This window comes from Pelodiscus sinensis, chromosome 17 (assembly GCF_049634645.1).
Source record: "Pelodiscus sinensis isolate JC-2024 chromosome 17, ASM4963464v1, whole genome shotgun sequence".
Taxonomy (NCBI): domain Eukaryota; kingdom Metazoa; phylum Chordata; order Testudines; family Trionychidae; genus Pelodiscus; species Pelodiscus sinensis.
Genome location: NC_134727.1, coordinates 18,779,612 through 18,800,108, shown reverse-complemented (window position 1 = coordinate 18,800,108; position 20,497 = coordinate 18,779,612). Strand labels below are relative to the sequence as shown.

The following is a 20,497-nucleotide window of genomic DNA, read 5'->3' as shown; positions in this document are numbered from 1 at the left end:
TCTGGGTCAATACCAGACACCTGGCAACCCTGTGTGTGTCTGTGCAGCCATGCACCAAAAATTCTTCCCCTGCTCACTTCCTCTGAGAGCTGGGCAGCAGCACTTACGCGGCAGGAAGCTGTTCCGGTGGGCAGGGCAGCCTGAGTCTGCGTTATGAGGGAGCTGCTGGGGCAGGGGTCTGGGACCTGCTGCAGGTGCATGGCAGTGGGGGAGGGGGAGGGAGAGGCCTGCTCCGATAGTTGGGGCTGCCACGTGGCTGGGGGGCCGGGGCTGTGTACGGGACCCGCCACATGGCAGGGCAGGGTCTGCTCTGGTGGCTGGGAACGGGATATGGTGGGTGAGGGGAGTATTTCTGTTCCAGCAGCCAGTATTTCTGCTCCGTTCATGGCTGGAAAATCTTAGTCTGGCACCCCAGCTACTCCCTCCCCCGAAGGCCACAACTCCCTCTGCACCCTTCTGCCTCCCCTCCCCCTCCTCCAGGTTACAGCTCCCTCCCAGACCCAGCAGCCCCTCCTATAAATCTCCTCCAGGTCAGAATCCTCTCCTGCACCCAAACCCCCTCCTGAACCCTGCACTTCAAACTCCTATGCCAGATCACACACTCACTCTGTCACCCAAACTCCCTCTCAGAGCCCACACCTTCTCCTGTACCCCAATCCTCTACCCCGCCTCCCCCCACCAAGCCTTCCTCCCAGATCCTGAACCCTCTCTATAGAAAAGTGCGGCCCTTAACCAGTTACCAAAAACTTGGAGTGTCCCCGTATTAAAAATGATTGCCCACCCCTCAAGTAACAGGTTCCCTATTGTGTAGTCTGTGTTTGCTTCTGTTCCCCTCCTCCTTCAGTTTCACAGCAGTTTTATTCTCAAATGTCCTGAAATTCCTGTCAGAATTTTCCACACCCCCTGCACTTTTCTTTAAAGTATGATTAATTATTCTAACTTCATGCGCAGGATTTATTCTGTCCACCCTTGTGCTGTATGACGAATGCACTGCATTGGAATGTAGTCCTGTGGCAGGCCTACGGGGCATCCTCTGGCCTTATTTCCTACTTTTTAATGGCATCCATTCTGTGGTCAGCCAATGTGAATGTCATGAATCTCGCCATTTCTGAAGTTATTTTCATAGTTGGTACGAAGCAGGTTCAATGTCTTTATGAAGGTCAAACCCCAGTGTTCCCTGTAAGCTGAGTGCAAGCACCCAGACAAGATCTAAATGCCACACAGCTGATTAGCAGAGTGCCCAAGCTGACAGTGTGTGTTTCTACTGGTTGTGTGCACCTACACATGCCTTGGTGCACACAATAACAACATTGATTCTGCACATGGATGTAAAAAATTTAGAAGGAACACTGGTCAGGACCCCATTTTCCAGGAGAAATGAAGTGGCTGAGAGAGGGAAGAGAAATGTTAAAAGGCTTAAGATTAAAGGGGACCACAAAACTGCTTGCTTAAGGTTAATACTTGTTAATAAGGCACCTGGACCTGCTGGACTGTACTCTAGGAGGAAGGAATTAAATCTGAATGAATTCTTGGGAGCATAGAGTGGTCTTTGGCAGTGACATCTGATAGCTCACTCTGGCCAACTGGAAAGACTGCCCAAGGAATAAGCATTAGCTGTCATTCCCCTAAGAAAGAAAAGGGATCCAAAAAAGTTAAAGATTTCCCTGTATGGGTTCAGTGGCAAGGATAATTTGGTGACAATGTTACAGACAAAACTGTTCACTTACTGACCTATGGGCAGCATGGAGGAGAGATCATATGGTTAAAGCATATTCCTTTTACTTCAGGGGAGCTGCAAAAGGGTATCATATTGCCTACGGTTGTAAGATGGGGAGAGGACTTTGGATGCAGCATATGGGCTCCTCCTGGCCCTTGCAATATTCCTATACTCTGCATTCTCAAGTGAGATATTATCATAATATCCCTTTGACACACCATAAATAGACTCTCATGCAGCAGAATGTAATTTTATGGCCAGATCCTGCTCTTAGAAGCTAATCAAATCAGCACAAATTTGCAAACAGTGTTCTAGCAGCTGTGACTGTAAATATCAGAGGCAGAATGCAAATAATACTGTCCATACAATGACTTGAGTAATGAGCTCCCAAAGGGTGGTACAGCCATAGTCTGCTACCTCACAGCTTGGAGGGGCCTCTGATTATGATGACCCTGAAATGGAAGATGCAATTATCACGACAAAGCAGCTAACACACATGTCCAAGACACATAAACTTATTTGAGACTTACATAGATTGTAGCAGAGGTGAGGTATCTCTCCACGCCTGTTGACTTCCAAAGACACATGGCGGGATGTTTGTGCTGTTGGAGATTTCCTAATGTCATTCCCATAGTGTTTTCCATGCACCTGCAGCACATTTTCTTTTTGAGGTTTGGTAACGGACCATCCAGACCTTTAAAAATAACGGGCTGAGGTAACATTTGCAAGGAAAACTCACACCAGGGGCTACAATCAGGCCTTGTCTACACTGGCATGTTTTGTTGCCAGAAACTCCCTTTTGGTGACAAAACAGTGAAAGCATTTACACTACAATGCAACTTTTGTTAGGAAAAATAGCCAGTTTTGATGAGGCTATGTCTAGACTACAAAGATACATTTTTCCAATTTACTTCCAAAAGAGGCTTTTCCAAAATTTGGCCTGTCTACACAGGACCAAATTTCGGAAAAAAAACATCTTTCAGAACATCCCTTCTTCCTCGTAAAACGAGGCTTACAGGGTTGCCAACAAACATGTCCACTTTTCCGACTTTTTTTTGGAAAAGCAGACGCATTTGTTGGATGTGGCAGAGCTTTTCGGAATACCTCCGATATCACAGAAAAGCTATGCAGTCTAGATGTACCCTGGCAAAAACTTCTAGCCCTACAAGAGACTTTTGTCTTTTCCCTCCTCTTTACTGTCGACAGAGCCAGTGTGGACTCTGCTGTTTGCTTTGTCAAGAGAACTGGCCTCTACCAGTATCCCTCAATGCTCGCCCTGATGGCTATGTCCAGTGTGTTATGATCTCTGCTGCCTTGAAGGCATGTGCCCCTCCCCTTTCAAAGCTCCATTTAGGGGAATAAAGAACAAATGATTGGAATGCTTCTGTTCTGCCCTGCACTAGAAAGACAGCAGCAGGCAGACTGCTGCTACAGGGGGAGGGCTGGAGAGACTGCTGGGCTGCTTTAACATTCCTCAGCACGGAGAGCTCACACAACTAGGAAGGGACCCCAAGAAACACAGAGATCAGCTCTGCCTTCCCACAACACTGCACTGTGAGATGCCTACCAAACCTTCCCAATGTAGACATGGCCTCACTCTGAAAGCTTCTGCCAGTCTGAGTCACAGTGCAGGGGCCCAGCAGCAGAAAGGCTGCCAAAGGAAGAGGTTATAGTCATACACGGCTTAGCTACCTCTCCCCTAGGAGTCTTGTAACTGGCCACTGAGCAGCTGGAGACGGTTGGAGGGAGGCATGGCCAGAGTGGAGGGGCATCCTATGAAGCCTCCAGCTGTAGCCCCAAGAGAACAGGATGCAGAATGCAGCCAGCCTTTTCCCTAGGAAAACTTTCCAAGGTGCAGTGGTTCTCTTGCCTCTGGGAAATGAAATATAATATGCACCAGCCAGCATGAGTCTGACCCAAGCCAGATGTATTTGAGGAAGACATGGGAGTCAAAACTGTCTTGGCACTGCAGATTTTTGGCAGGCCACTATCCCACTAAAATGGTTTCCTGTCTCCTACTAAACATATACTGGAATGTATCAAGCATGCACTACACTTGGAGGAGGAGTTCTGGGATGATGTTATAAAGTAGGAGGAAAATGGGGTGGCCAGAAAGCAGTTATAGTGAAACACAGACTGCAGGTGCATACGCAGGCATGTATTCTATAGAGTCCAATATTCATCTCATTTGGAGGTTGTAGTTGGGATGACACGAAGGCTGTGTCAATACTGGCAAGTTTTTCCGCAAAATCATCTGCTTTTGAATTTCCGCAAAAGCACTGACGATCTCATGTAAGATTGTCAGTGCTTTTGCAGAAATACTATGCTGCTCCCGTTCGGGCAAAAGTCTTTTTCCAAAAGACTTTTGTGAAAAAGGGCCAGTGTAGACAGCAGAGATTTCTTTTCTGCAAAAAAGCCCCGATCGCAAAAATGGCGAACGGGGCTTTTTTGCGGAAAAGCGTGTCTAGATTGGCCACGGACGCTTTTCCGCAAAAAGTGCTTTTGCGGAAAAGCATCCTGCCAATCTAGATGCGCTTTTCTGAAAATGCTTTTAATGGAAAACTTTTCCGTTAAAAGCATTTCCGGAAAATCATGCCAGTGTAGACGTAGCCCTCTAGTTTAATCAAAGAGCTGTCTCTACAACAAATGGAACATCCAGGTGGATTTTCTTCATTATTTATCCTCATTTGAGTTAAGGACTAAAACCAAACTCCAAAGCCTTGGCTAGATTAGGATTTAAAGGTATGTCACTGGCACAGGTTAGCAAAGATGTTTTAAAAAGTCTACTGTAGACAAGGCAGACTGCGTACAAATTTTCAAAACTGCCAACATCCCATTTTCAAGAGTGAGACACTTACAAAAACTGAAAGTCAATATAGGCTTAGGTTCCCAAAGGCCAGATTTGCAATGGTATTATGTGCTGAAAAACAGAAATAAGTACCTAGCAGGACTTTCAAAAGCACCTAATCTCTTTAGGAACTTCTGAAAACCCTACTAAGCACCTATCCATATCTTTCGGTGCCTAAATACCTATGAAATCCTGCCCTTAGAAGCACAATTAGCCTCTGCCATCACATGTTCAGTACTGCTGGTACCTGTGCAGCCATCACATCTTCGCTTGGAACATGTTAGCTAGTACATATTGACTAACGTGTTAGCACACCTTTTGACCATAGTTATGATGACAATATTTTCTGAACCAAAATGAGGGACACGTTAGTCATGTCCCTGACCCCTGCATGCCCCCTGCCACAAGAAATCCCACCTCTGGGGATAGTACTCTAGGGGTCAAGATGGACACATGATTGGAAATTAGGGTGTCATGTGACCCCTCTAAGAACTACTCCCACCGTCCTCTTCCAATAGGGATGGGTTTGGCCCCCACAGGAGCCACCCATGAAATTAGCCTGCAACTGCATTAACCCAACTTGCATTGCATTAACTCGGAGGGAGAGGCTGGGGGAAGTGTTCCCTCTAAGATTTTCCTCCCATGAGCAGGGTGAGTTTTGTCTTGTGCACCAGTACTGAGTTCATGTGCATTTGTTCAAATGTGTGCCACTGTGGACACCAAGTTATTAATAAATATCTTATAAACCTCTCCCTTTTCCTTCTGCTGCCATGTCTCCCACCCTCCCCTCACCCCGTCTGCTCCCCTGGTGCCTGTGGCCCCACCCCCTTCACCCTCCTCTGCTGTCCTGGCTCCTGCTTTTCTCACTCCCCTCAGCCCTTTGGGGACTTGTCCCCGTCCCCATCCTTGACCCCTGCATGCATCCTCCTCTTCCCCCTGTGCCCACTCCCCCTCTAGTCCCTCTGATCATTTGTAGCTACCTCTCCCTACCTCCTCTCCTAACACCTCCTTATACCCACCTGTCCTGCCTCTGTTCTCTGGTGCCCGTCCCTCCCTTCCACGTGTCTGCCCTTCTGCTTCACTCCCACAATTCCCCTGGCATCTGCACATTCCTTTATCCCTGCACCTTCCTGGTGCCTACCCTTTCTCTCACTGCCCCTGCCCTCCTTGCCCTCTGTCTCCGTCGTGACCACCCCTCACCATCCTCTGCCCCAGTTCTCCTCATGCCCCTCTGTGCCCTCACACAGGACTTGCTCCTTACCTTGCCTTCCTCATGCCCACCCATCCTTTCAATCCCTCTTCTGCTGGCACCCACTCCTCCCCTCTCTTCCTCCTCCTCGTTCTTGCCCCCATTGCCCCGCCTCATCCTCTTCCAGCATCACCCTGCCCCCTCTCTTCTCCCACCCCCACTGATACCTTCCCTCCTTCTGCCCTTTTCCTCATTGTCTCCTCTTGGCATTTGTCCCTCCTCCAGCCTGCCCCTTGGTGCCTGTCCCTTTCTTCTCCTGCCATGCATCCCCTCCCCTCAGTACAAGCCCCTTCCTCTCCTCACCTCCCTCCCCCTTAGCTCTCCCCCTGCCCCTTCCTTCACCTTTTTGCCTTCCAGTTTATGGGGCTGGAACCAGGGCCACGGTGCTATTTTAAGTACTGTCGTCCTGTTCCCTGCAGGCGGCCCCAACTCCAACTGGAGTCAAGCGGCAGCTGCACGAGGACCATTCCGGTTAGGCTGCCCCAGCTGGAACATGCTTCATGAAGCTGCCACTTGACTCCAGCTGGAGCAAGGGCTGCCTGTGGGGACCAGGACCACGCTATTAAAAATAGCACCACTAGTGGCCCTGGCTCCAGCTGGAGTCAGGTGGCAGCTGCACGAAGCATGTTCCAGCCGGGGCAGTCTGCCACTTGACTCCAGCTGGAGTCAGGGCCGCCCACAGGAACCAGGATGGCAGTACTAAAAATAGCACCGCGGGCGGCCTGGCTCCAGCTGGAGTCAAGCAACAGCCACACAAGGTGCACTCTTTGACCCGCCCAGTGCTCCCCACCCCCACAGTGGCTACTGTACAAAGAGCAAGCGGCCACCTAGAGAGGGAGGAGGAGGAAGCGGAGGAGAAGGAGGAGGCAGCAGTGCAGGCTACGTGCGGCAGAGGTGTCCCACAGGGGCAACGAAGGAGGGAAGGGGCTGGCAGGGGGTTGCCGGGCAGCAGCACACACTGCACTGGAGCTCAGAGAATGCTCCGAGCTCCAGCTTCAGACCCAACCCAACTCAGAAACCACACACAACCAGAAGCGGCCCTAGCTGCCGCTGGCAAAGCACCCAAGAAGCTATGTATGTGCTGGAGGAGGGAGGGGTTGCTGCTGCACCATGCTAGCATCTGTGAAACTGTCCCAGAAGGGAAAGGAAATGGCGGTGCCATTTCTAGCCAGATCCAGCAGGGCTTTCCGGGACATTTCCCTACTTGATGAGGACACTGGGACAGAGCATTTAAATTTGGGATTGTCCCGGAAAAAACATACGGTCAGCGTAACATAGTCTAGAAAAGGCCTGACAGATAAAAACACCCCAAAATATTGGGTGTAGTTCTTTCCTTTTATAAAGAGTTCTTGCAGCAGTTTCAGAATCTTTCTGCTTCACTAGGTGCCTTTTAATTTGCCCTCATTTTGTGTGGGAATTTACTTATAATTTCTGACTGATTGAATACTTACTCTTTCATCCTTTACCCACCTTACACTGGAAATCCCAACCCATACCTTGCCTGGTTTGCAGTGTGTTTTAAGGGCCCTGTTCATAGACATTATTTGTGTATTTAGTTCTCTTAAGCATTTCTAGTATACCCAGTCCCGTATTTAAATGGGTAAAAAGTCGTCATTATCCCATGTACCAATTTTGCCAACAAGCTCTAGCATTTATGGGCACATTCCCTGCTACCCAGTTCTGTAATAACTCAGTGAGATATCTGTGGGAAACCCTGGAGAGTCTTGGTTAATTTCTTCCCGGACAGATCACGCTAATTAACTACTTCATCAGTCCTCACACTAGAGGAGGTGGGGGTAATGATAACACTTAGCACTTACACCTCTTTTCATCCAAGGATCCCAAAGTGCTATGCAAAGGTAGGTCAGTATGAATCCATTTTGCTAATGAGGAACTTGAAACACAATGAGATCTAATCTCAAGTACACAATGGCAAACCCCAGCCTGGTGCCTAGTCTATTGGACCACACAAACTGCACAGTGCTCTCCTTACAAATGGACTTCTCAATTTGGGGATTAGGACATTGCTGGGGCAGAAAAAGGGAAGCTTGCACTGCTGCTTCCCATGCTGCATCAGTTCTGTGACCATTCTTTTGCCAGCATTCAATTCGCTTAAAACAAACTCAGTGGGAATTTTCCCCCTCTGTTTCCAGACATAAAACATAAATATGAGGGATGCACCCAAGTACTATGGGAAGATGTCCACAAGATTCCTGCTAAGTCCCCACACTGATACATAAGAAAAGTTGCCAAGTGTGTAAAAATGGACACCTGATCAGGTTTCCATATAAAAGATCTGTGGTTTTTTTCATGCTGTTGCATTTTTAAAAAGCAAACTTCCTTCTCTCTCCAGGAAGCCTGGCAGATCTTTGCAAAGTTTCTTAACAACTAGAACGACTTTGAATCTTTCCTACGCTTCAGCATGAGCCAGCTTAGAACATTTTTAATAGTTGGCCCCCTGGTTGATATCAGATGTGAAAGGAAAGTGGGAGGGGAAAGAGCTAGCTTATAAACTGTAGATTGTCACCATTTTCTCTGTGTCCCCTGCTGATATTTATGTACAAAAAAAGAGGGCTTGCTGTTAAAACTGACCCATGGTTTGGGGATCAGACATTGACTAGAGCTGCAAAGTCTGGATCAAGACTGGAGTTGGTTTTATAAAGTGGAGTTGTATTCAGATCATTATAGTCATAGTTGGGTCAAAACTTATATTGAGATCTTGATCCAAATTTCTGCACAGATCAGGGGTGATATTTGAATCCCGAGTTTTGGTTCACAGGCAGCATATCAATTTATCATTGAATTACATGCCCAAGTTGGAAACTCCTACGTACTATAGCCAGGATGGATAAATATTGGTAGAACCAATTCAAATGTTGGCACAAAATTCAAACCAAATCTTTTGAGGTTTATAAGTGTCCACACCACTTTCTTCACTATTTTGACTGCATCATTAGCCTCTGCCACCTTGAATTTGAAGGGCCAAGTACCACCAAAAAGTGTTCTGACACTATTCCTGCTTTGACATGAAGCAAAAGACACAGGAAATTTTGAAGAAAAAAAAATACCTGCTCTCATGAGAGGCAGAGAAGCATTTCCATTTGTGGCTGCTCAAGTGAAGCAAATTCCCAAACTCATGCAGGATTTACTTATCACTAAAACATATGTAGCGATCCAATCTTGTGACCCTATGCATACACTCAATATACTTTGTTAACTTCTCCCTCTAGGCTAGACACCTCTCACAGATACAATGGGGTAGGCTGACTAAGCCCATACACTCTCCTTAACCTCTTCCCAGACTGTGTGGTGTCTCTGTACCCTATCACACAATGTAAAGATATTTCCAGTGGGGACATCATTGCACCAGTACATCAGTTCTATCCCCAAAGTGAACTAGACCTGCTCTTCAGATTTAGTTAGATAACGCAGGAACTTCTGCCTCCCTTCTCCATGCAGTGTCTCAACTTTACCTCTTGCCAGTAATTTGCTGATTCCCCTTTCTCCTCAATCCTCAGATAGATCTTTGGCTCTCAAGCCCCCACCCTCACGTAGTGCACTCTGCCTTAGAACATACCCCACACATACACGCACACCCCCATACCAGCACACACAAGCTATGCACTTACAGAGGTCTATCTACAGCCACTCAAACAGATAGGCTTCCGTACCTGTGCACCTTAGCCCCCCACTGATATGCATACACCTGCACGGACAGGCCCATATATTAAAGACTGAAGTAGATTCCAATAATTATCCTGTGGCTTCAGGAACATGTGCTGTAGTGTCCTGAAACATTACTGCCACATACATTAGGGTTTCCATAACTATACATTAGGAATGTGATAGTGTAAATGGTTAACTGGTGAGCCAGAGGCAGAAGCGTGGCAGGGGAGGAGGGAGCAGGCAGGGAGCAGGATTTTAAGCTATCTCCCTGTGAGCATCAGCTCCCTGGGGAGCTTCCCTCCGCTGCTGCCTCTGTATCAGAGGCAGCAGGTTTGGGGGGCAGGCAGGAGCTGGTAAAAGCTAATGCTCTCTGCACATTAGCTCTTGTGAAGCTACATGCCTTTGGATCAGAGGCAGCAGCGTAGTGGGGGCAGGTGGGAACCAGTACTTAAAAGCCGTCTCTCTATGCACACCAGCTTCCAGGTAACTGCCTGTGTTCTGCGTGTAAACGGGTAACAGCTGAAACTTACAGCAGTGACACGTTTACCTGAGTAAATGAATTTTAACATCACTATTATACATGTACCTGCTCCTACCCACTTCTCATTCACATCTACACAGCAACGTACTCTCCACCTCTATCTTACACAAACTACACATCCATTCTCTCCTTACTCACCTAGCCCTGCCCATCCCCAAATAAAACCTCCCTCCTACAAACCGCTTAATAATTGAGATCATCCTTCCTTTCCTGGGCCCTATCATGGGTGGTGCGGAGGCAGGGTAGCTTTGGGCTGGAATTGATTTCAAATGTCAGCAATCCCACAGCTAGTCTCTTGAGCCCTCAAACCCTATTTATAGCAAAGACGAAGTTTACTGGGCTCTGTCTTTATTATTGTTTACTGTGGCATGAAACCAAAGGAGAGTACAAATAGCACACGTGTGGCCCATTCCCTCCCTCCTTCCAGGAAGGTTAAGGAATTGGCTTTGTCTCTTGCTGAAAATAAAAGAAAAAAAAACCCACACACAGGTTTTTCCTGGGTATTGGGAGGTCAATGCCACCTTGGCCTTATGGTGACTTGTTTACCAATCAGGTGTCAGGGAAATGCTAATGACTGGGAGTAGCTCCTATCAGGCTGAATAAATCCTTTGCTCCCAATTCCAAAACACAATGGCACATGAATGACTAAGCAATTCTGATAACAATTCAATAGGCAAATGTCAGCTTGCTTTGATTAAACATTACTTTTGGAACAGTTTCAAGGTCTTTAAAGGCACATCAGTTTCTCTCTCATAAGACAACACCCCCCTCCTCCCAGTAGCCTATCTAGTAGATTTAACCATTTATATTACAACAATCATAGCTAATTTTTCAAAGTAATTTGAACTCCCATGAGTTTTCATGAATACAGCAGGGAAAAAAAATGCACAAAATCTTCCTCCTTTCTAAGGTCCCAATTACAACGTAATTTCTACCCTGCTATGTCACGGTTGACCTTTGACATAGTTATAACACAATTCAATTTGCAGGATAAATGGGACTGAGCCATGTTTCCATATATGTTTTTGGCCGTTAGCAGGTGATGAAGGAGAGATGTAACCAACTGCAATTTAGGAATAGGGTTAAAACATAGTTCAGTCCTTTCAGTAATGCAGAGCTAACCCATATTTTAGCTATATTAGCTCTGTGCTGTACCTGGGTTGCTTAAACTGTAAACTCCCTCTCCCCCTTTTTTCCAGAGACTATTTACGTGAAGAGTTTTCCTTTGTTTGCACCTCTAATACACACCAAAAATTATCTCTGACTTGTACAAAAAGAAATACCCTCACGCGCAGACCTGTGCTTATGTCTTTTGCCTTCAGTCAGTTGTAAAATAAGATCCTCAGCACTGAATCTATAATGGGGACTGCAGTGCAGATGGAAAAAGCATAGTCACAACCGATCCTATGTCTCCACTGATAGATGTGTCTCATATAGGGGAAAGAGGGCTCACAGAAGCATAACACACACTTGCATGGATACTGGCACTTTTCTGAGCCCACTCGTATTTCCATTTACATAAAGGGCATTTGGTATGACAGTTAAAGGCAGCTGAGTCCGAAGGCAGAATGGGTAAAATGCTGGCCCTGGTGAAGTCAATAGGAATTTGGTTCTGGGCTGCGTTAGTGAAGTGCTACCTGCCTTACAGCTCAGAAAATTCAAAGAGAAAGGGGGATAAAAGCTCCATGCCGTTCTGCCTAATGCATTCATAATCAGGATTGGGTCACTGGTTCTGGCAAACACCACAGCTACCATTTCCTTCTGCCTTCATCCTCAGGCTTAAAACAGCATGTGCTGTGGCATTCCCCAAATCCACAGTCAAGACTGTTCACCTTGCATCTTCTCAGAAAGATGATGGGCATGGGCGTAGGTAACAGCCTCCACACACAAGATCAAGATTGTGGCAACAAGCTGGCTCACATATGTACACAAGCCACCTCTACTGTAGTACGATGAGCTGACTGAGGGCAGGTCTACACTATAAAATTAAGTCAATTTTACATATGTTAGCATACAGCCGCCACAGTAATTACATTGCTTGTTTGCGTTGGTGGTGCATGTCCCTGTCAGGAGTGCTTGTGTCCTTTGTACGGTGTGGGGCACTGTGGGAAGGCTTTTGAAAGCCAGTAAGTCAATGTAAGAACATAAGAACACTAATGCTGCAACAACCTAACTACATGGACACAGACACTACACCTCCCATAGAAGAGGAATTAAATTGGCGTAGCTGGGCAGCTGTGTTAGCGGGAGCGAAGTTTTCATGTAGACACTTGGGTCAACATAAGCTGCCTTGCTTTGTAGTGTAGACAAGGCCTAAGATATGTGATATCAAGCCAATTATTTTTTGCTCAATTGCCAAGGGATGTTATTCTTTGCGGGCAGAGGTCTCAGGTCTGAATCCCACTGTTTTTGCTTGATGCAGCAGGTAGGCAAAGAATGGAGAGAGAGAGTGGGAGTCAAATCACAAGATCACCTCAGGAACACTTTTGCTCGCCATTGGCCTACAGAGCTGCAGTACCCAGCAGCTCCCATTTGATAGCACAAAGATTCCTAACAAAATCATCATGTCAGTCCTTGGGGCTTTGTTGTTTTCTGGTTGGTTGGTTTTATTTATTTTCTTGGAGAGTTCTCTGTGATGCCAGTCTTGCTTTATTAGAGAAACCTGCTCAAAGGGATACACAAGATGGCTCAGCTTCTTTTGTGAACTCCAGCAGGAGGGGCAGCCGGTAACATTATCAATGAGGTTCTAGACAAGTGATTGTGTAATGCCACTAGGCAGAACCATACCTGGGACCTCTGGAGCTTAGTGCATGAGCCTCTACTGCTTGAGCTAAAAGCAAGCTGGCTCTCAGCTAGGGCTGTAGAGCAGACTCATTCTTTCTCTCTGGAACTGGTCTAAGTACCACTAGGTGGGAAGTGAACCACACCCAGAAGGGTTATGATTACACACACACACACACACACACACACACCCCCTTGGACATAAAGTACTATCAGACTGACTAATCAACCTAGGCCATACGCACAGTTAACCACTGCGACTCATAGACAGTAATGTATGTGTAAGTGGGGACAAATTTGCAAGTGCCATTTTGGCTGCATTAAGAAGGAAGTCATCGGTTTCAGATACAATTTTGAGCATGCAAAAAAAGTGTCTATGCTTCATTTCTATGATGGATGAAAAAGTTCCTCCAAATGGTTTAGCAGGAAGCAGCACTATGATGGATGGACAATTTACAGGTCTCCTGAGCCATTTCTTTAATCCCATCTTCTAGAGTTGTAGGTCATAGAGGTCTTGAAAGTAAATATTTATAAAGGATTCTGTCCTCTCTCCATTTTGAATGAAGTGCTGATTTTACATTATCCACAAGTAGTGTGGACCTCAGATTATATCAGAGAAACAGGAAATCTGAGTTCAGCCTCCAGCTCTGCTATTGACTTACTGTGTGACACCAAGCAAAGTACTCAGTCTTTGAGTCTCCATTCTGCCCCCAATTTGAGCTCAGGTTCGATCAATGAATATGTCATGCTGATGAAAATAAAAGTTTTTGAATATTATGGCAGAAAAAGAAAAGAATTCAAGAATTTAGAGGTGAAAAAGATGAGTCTAGCAATCATAAAATGGTTTGGAGTGCTCAATATCTGCTGTCATTAGGCAACACGTGGAGAAAGGTCCAGACAGCTATGACAGCAGACCATACCAGCATGGGCTCAGGCTGTGTCAGTGGTACACTATTCCATGCTACAGGAGGAAGGAGAGTAGAATCCTGCCCATGAGTTGCACTCCATGATTATTTAATGTGTTTTTATGTGTTATAGTTCATGGGCCCAGAGACAGATAAGCACACGTTGTAAATAATAAATTAAACACATTATCTGCAAAGAAGAGGGTACTTACTCCCCTTTACCCCAACAGTGAATCTATGCAACACAAGGCATGATTCTGCCCACAGTTTAGAGAGTTCCAAATCGAAAGGAGAGTTCACTCTACCGCACATGGAACAGACACTGTGAACAGCAATATAAGGGAAGTTAAAGGGACCAACAAGTTGGGTCAGTCTACATTAACAGATCAAAGAAATTTGGATTTCTCTCATCTCTTCTGCACAAAATTTAAAAACTTGCAGTTATTAAGTTCTACCATCAGTTACTGTCATGCAACCCCATTGTTTTCAATGGGAGCAGATCTGGACTTTTCATGCACTTGCAAATAGAGGGCTGAATGAGTCTAAATGTCAGGTTTCCCATCCCCCTTCCCACTGCTGACCCTATTCCCCCCTCCTGCCTCCATAAAGACAAACGTCTGTCTCACTCTAAGCAGCCTTCCTGCGCCAGGGAAGCCAATAGGTTTCTGGAAAGGCTAACAATGTCTGTGCTTTGTTTTCCTGCAGCTGGAATGTCTCCAAAGATGTCTCAGGTGCTGGCGAGATCTTCCAGAATGTCCATTAAGAGTTTTCTTTTCCTTCCTGCATTATTTACCATACAGTGCTGCATTCTATTTCTCCAAATCATAATTTCCCCTCACTGCTGTTTATATTACAACCTCTCAGAAATATGTTTCCTTCTAGTGGTTTCCAGCAGGATTTTTTTGTCTGTCTGCTCCATTAACACCTGTATTCAAACTGGTTTATTATTGTAAGGTTGCTCATAAAGGCTTGGCTGCAGATACCAGTTCCTACCAATAGGTTTGCTGCTTGGCTGCACATACTGATGTGCTGCTGCACATATTTTAGTAATTACAAGTGCTAGGCTATGCACCCCGCATTGTTATTGTAGGGATGCATCTGATTATCAGACCTCCACAGACAGGCACAGTGATAAAGGGTTGCTTCTTGATGGGCTGTGCACATTGGTTTGTTATTGCTGAGCTGCTTCTGATTGCTTATGAGGACTGGGGCTGTTGGAGATGATTGTTCTTACTGTAAACAGCATTTCTTCTGGCAACTGACTAAGAATAGTGTGATTTTTGTAAGAGGGTTAAGAAAGAAAAACAAACTACCACAGGATGAATTTTGGGCTGGGCAAGCTTTAAAATGTCCTTTTAAAGGTACCTCAGCTATTCCCCCTGCCTCAGACCTTCCATTGGAACTGACAAGATTTTTTGCACCAGGAAGGCTTCCCTTAAATAACAGCATTAACTTAAAGCTTCTCAACAACCCAGCACTGATATTAGCTTCTTGTTTCAAATCTAACTGCCCTGCTCCTGCTCTAACAGAACCTGACTGGAACGTGATCACGCCTCCCTGCCATGCATTCTAAACCAGGGCACCTGCCTGCTTGCTTCAGCAGTTTTTGGAAAAGTTCAGTGGAGTTATCTGGCTTTGAAACATAATTGCCTGACTGCAGTAGTGACTCCATTCTCCAAAGGCAAAAAGGAGAAAGCAAAAAAGAGGTGGGTGTACAGTATACAGCTGAGATTAGCACATTTCAGACATTAGATGCAATCTTTATTTTGGGGGGGAGGCCTGTTTTTCAGCACTGCTGGTGAACAGGAAGGTTAAAACAAAAAAACAAACTTGAAAAGAAAGATCACATAATATACACACACCCAGACACACAAGGACTCAAGAGCTGGGAGAACTATTTAATCCAAAAACCATTAATGGTTTCATAAATTATTATGCTTCAACTTCAAATCAAGAAATATTCATTTACAGCTAGAGGTTTGTAAATTAGGGTCAAGCAGGTTCATATTTTTAATTGCTCTCATTTGCACCTGAGTGTTATTTCTCATTGCTTTCAATTTCTTATTGCTTCCTCTCTAGGCCAAATTCGTCCCTGAAGTAATGCGACCAAAGTCAGTGAATTTGATCCTATAAGCCTGCTCTGTATGGATGCCTCTGATAAACTGCAGAGACAAATAGATTCCTGCCTGACCTGTCACATGTCTTTGTGGGTCTGACCGCCTGCATGTTCAATCCTCCAGCCATTGTAACCCAATTTCCTGAAAATCAAACTGCACGCTTCTCTGTTTCAGACATTACTGCTGTCAACAGCAGCTATTGCAGATAGTGGGGGAACCAGCCCTCCTAATTCCAGAGGGATTAGCATCCACAGTTTCAGACGGCAGCAGGATGTATGATGGTGCAGTGATTTAATATGCAGCTGGATTTTCACAAACTAGTTTGACTCTGCATGACTGAACAACTAGGATGAAAACTACTTGGTTCAGAAATTCGGTAACACATCACTGGAAGTCAAAGCTGAGGTTTGTATCTGTTTATTCACACAGTGTATAGAAATCATTTGCAGATTTGTGAATATAGTACAAACTTATCCAAACATCACTTACCTGTAACGGAGTCATGTCCTCTACAATCTGTCAGTGTCATTGAATGTTCTATGATTGTCCAAAACCTTGATCATTCAAGCTTACTCTGCGTCCTCTGGCATTTGGATAACAAACTCTGTTATCTATGTACAATGTGTGTGCAGCAAAGCACTACAAGCAGAGACAGTTTCCCATATGCCAGGCCAGAGCCCAGATACTAATGTACAGTAAAACCTGTGTTATCTAGCATGCTCAGGGATTAGGGAGTTCTGGTTATCTAAGGATCCCCATCAATCTAGGAAAAACCAATGGACAATAATAGTAAAACACAAGTTTTTAATATTGGTAGTTTTGTAGCGTGAGGCAGTTGGTCTCACATTTCTATTTTGAGTTAAAGATGATTAGTACTTCTTAAATAAAAAATTGTTAAGTCAATCATAGTAAACCAAGCCAGGCCTGTGTGCTTGAAGATGTGACAGTATTGTGGCTGAGGGCAATGCCAGTTAAAGTTTTCTGGTTAACAGAGTGCTGGATAACAAAGGTTTCACTGTATTTAAATTGATTGGTACATGCTGGAACCCTTAATAACAATGGATGTACAAAACCGTTGGTCAGAACCCCAGAAGAGAAGGAATTCACACGTTACATGGCTGGGAATGTGTGTGCACGCATTACCTGCCATCACTATGAGTGAATATGACAAGTGGAGATGAATGGTATAATACATAATGTGTGTGTATACACTATAAATATATATTCATATGTGCACACACAACCCACACCTTAGCAACAGTGGATTTTATGCATAGGCATCGAAAGAAAAATAAACCTCACTTAGTATAAACATGCCAGATGTAAATTTTGCTATGTTGTTTTTTGGCTGTGATGTTTTCTCTCTACATGGGGAAAACTGAAATCAAGAGAGTTGAATTTTTATGGTAGATGCTTTTTTTAAATCTCATACTCCAAGTCCTTTCAAATAACTGCTCAGTGCTTTTGAGATTGTAATAATTCTCAGACTTTGTGGGTAAGCATAATATACAAGTGATACCATGAGGCAGCAGAAGAAATTATATCTGCACAGTATATAATGTCAATTTATGCCTGTGAGTGTAGTAGTATTTTACATTTATATAGCACCTTTCATCCTGAAAACCCCAGAGGCCTTCACAACACCTCAAAAATGCAGCCATTTCTAGGTGGAGAACACAGAAATGCACCCAACAGTTAAGGAATTAGCTGACATTTTGGTCAAGGACAACAGTGAACAAATTCTATACTCCCAAAAATAGGACTTTTAAGAGCTCATTCAAAAGACATCTGGGCACACGCACATGCAAGCACACATGCGCGCATACACACTTATCTGCCTACAAGGATGAAAAGCTGAAGTGACCTTACCTGGATTTTGGCCTTGCAGTCTTGGTGGTAAAATTGTGTTTCTAAAGCCATTCCTCCAGGCCTATCAGGAACAACAGAAATGGGCATTACACGGAGTATGTAAGAGGAAAAGGAATTCTTTACCCTAGTCTAGTATCATAGGGGTAGCTGTGTGAGTCTGAATCTGCAAGAACAATGAGAAGTCCTGTGGCATCTTATAGCCCAACAGATATATTGGAGCATAAGCTTTTCACTATGCATCTGACCAAGTGGGTCTTTGCCCACGAAAGCTTATGCTCCAATATATCTGTAAGTCTATAAGGTGCCACAGGACTTCTCATTGTTCTTACCCTAGTATAGTATCTTGGTGTGGAGTGACAAATAGAGACTCCACTGCTTCTTCTTCAGTCCTTATGTGCGCCCATTACTTGCGTGATTTAGGTTTGTGTCTCTGTGTAGTGCTAAATCTATTACTCATCTACCCCTAACATGCTACCAAACACTGCCATATAGAGTCCTAGCTCATTCTTCATGCCCCAACCGTGTGCAGATGCACACACAAAATGTTCATCGGTTGTTTATTGTCAGGAGACTTAGCTCTGCATCATGTCATGTTCAGAATGAGATTCTCAGAGGCCATGGGGATTAGGAATCAAGGGGCAAGGGATCTGAGGTGTTAAATGAAAGATTAAGTTCCACAGTAACTGATGGGGTCATCACAGAAGGGCTGGCACAGCCAGCACTACCCACAAGCAGCTCGGTCTCAGCCCTGGCCTAGACAGAGCCTACGTGCTAGTTGGCATCTAACACAGCTTTTGAAAACTGACTCGGCAGGTCATTAACTGGATTTCAGGCAGGCACCAAGTCTGATATGACTGGGAGGTTTCCTCAGTCCAAGCCATTAAGAGTCCTTTTTTGATGCAGAGCCTCATGTGCCACACCAAGAATTCATAAGAACATAAGAACAGCCATACTGGGTCAGATTAAAGTTCCATGTAGCCTAGTAGCCTAGTCTTCCAACAGCGGCCAATGCCAGGTGCCCTAGAAGGAATTAACAAAAGTGATCCCTCTCCTGTCACCCATTCCCAGCTTCTGACAAACAGAGGTTAGGGACACCATTCCTAATAGCCACTGATAGTCCTAATCTCCATGAATTTATCTAGCTCTTTTTCTGAACCCTGTTAAAGTCTGGCCAGACCATTTTGCAAACTGGGTAGGGGGTTTGCTGTCTGTTCCATTAGCTCTTAATGAAACAGAAGAGCTATCCACTGACATCCCATTTTAGAGGGCAATGAGATAAACTCCATTAAAATGGTATCTAGGTTGCCAGGGGACAAGTTAGAAAGACATTACATAGCCTGGCAGTAAAAGAAGCAAGAGTCCCTAAAAATAAATCACACTAAAGCATATGCAGGCATTGCTAGGACACCTGAAGTTTGCACATATGGTCGCTCCACTGGGAAAGGCCTTTCTGCTGCAGGCGTGCAAATCAAAGAGCTTGCATCTCATTACCAAGGCTGAGGAGGCATCAGTCAGGCCTGGAATGAAATGGCCGAGATTCCCCTGGCACTATAATGTGGTGACAGTTTGGCAGCTTCAGCAGCTATGCAAGTCTGATTGGCCTCTATCTTTCACAGATGCTGCAGTGCTAATGGCTTGGGTGTTTACTTTCCAGGATGAGATGGTCTTGGCCTGTCACATGGAGCCAAAGGTCCCAGGATCAGCTCTCCAGATAGTAGAGGGTTACTTTGGAATTCTTCCTGATGCAACCACAATGCTTTTTGGTTCTAGTAACAGCAATCTGGGGAGGAGGTGAGGAGGGCTCTTAAAGGAGGAGCATTCTCCGGATCATGCAACAAGGCCTAATTGTTACACAGTCCACATGATCTACTTTATAGCCACTCAGAGTTTTTGTTCCCAGATGGCTGCTGTTGATTCTGTCCTTTACAAGCAATAAAAGAGGGTATCTGGTTTGTATGATACTAGCCTAATGTTTCTTCTCCTCTCTTCCCACACTACCATTCATCCCAAGGGGCCCCACTTCAGGTTCAATAATACATGAACACGTGCAAAATCCCATCCTTCTTGAGGATGGCACTAGAACATGCCTGTCTCACTCTAGAGAATCTCTCCTCAGTAGTTAGTGTGAGGTCAACAATGTTTCCTTGGTGTAGGCCAGATCCAATGTAAATCTGGAATAACTTCACTGAAATCAACAGAGTTGCCTTACTATCTACCTACCTACCAGCTTATACAGTGCCCATCACCTTGCAATTAGAATAGTTCCAAAGTGTTTAAAAATAACAATTTTCTTGGACTAACAGCAATGAACTACATCTAAGATCTGAACCTGGATCAGTGTTTTTAGTGTATTCCATAGGAAATGGAAGGAGATTGGCACATTTACGGCTTTGAGGAAAGACATGTGCTGGGAACCTTCCTAGTAGGGATTGTGGGGAAGGAATGCAAGTCAAAATGTGATGAAATGAATGCTATTTGGGACCAATTAATGTACAGCTTGTGCCACACAGAGACATTGTGGATTTATCACCCACTTGGCTGGAGAGATTCTCCCTTTCAGACATACACCCTTAGCTTCTGATTGAACTCTTGGGGATCTCTTTAGCACATTCCCTTCCATTAAATACCCGTAAAAACATTAACTGGTCAAACACTATATAATTTGAATAATTTAACCAATTAATTGTGGAGGGCTGATGTATCCCCGAAGCAGAGGTCCTGCTGGCTAGCCTGCCACAGCTAGAAGGCTGCTCCAGGCAGCGGGGAGGGGCTGCTCTGGCCCAGCTGCACTGTAGGCGGCAGGG

General features: G+C 45.1%; 1 protein-coding gene and 1 long non-coding RNA gene across 3 annotated transcripts in view; one reads left to right on the top strand and one right to left on the bottom strand.

Moving 5' to 3' along the window:
* The window catches only part of CPEB4 (cytoplasmic polyadenylation element binding protein 4), a 243,726-nt gene extending 225,972 nt beyond the window's left edge, over positions 1-17,754 (bottom strand). The window contains exon 1 of the mRNA XM_075900275.1: positions 17,694-17,754. Coding sequence (XP_075756390.1) covers positions 17,694-17,744 — 51 coding nt within the window. The 5' untranslated portion in view covers positions 17,745-17,754. The remainder of the gene's footprint in view (positions 1-17,693) is intronic.
* Positions 15,243-19,736, top strand: LOC112544046 (uncharacterized). 2 transcript variants are annotated; one of them, XR_012896323.1, is made up of 3 exons: positions 15,243-15,413; positions 15,787-16,229; positions 19,348-19,736. It is a non-coding gene; the product is annotated as an uncharacterized LOC112544046 (long non-coding RNA). The 2 variants fall into 2 exon arrangements; XR_003087363.2 differs by having other exon boundaries at positions 19,310-19,736.
* Positions 19,737-20,497: the final 761 nt, after the last annotated feature.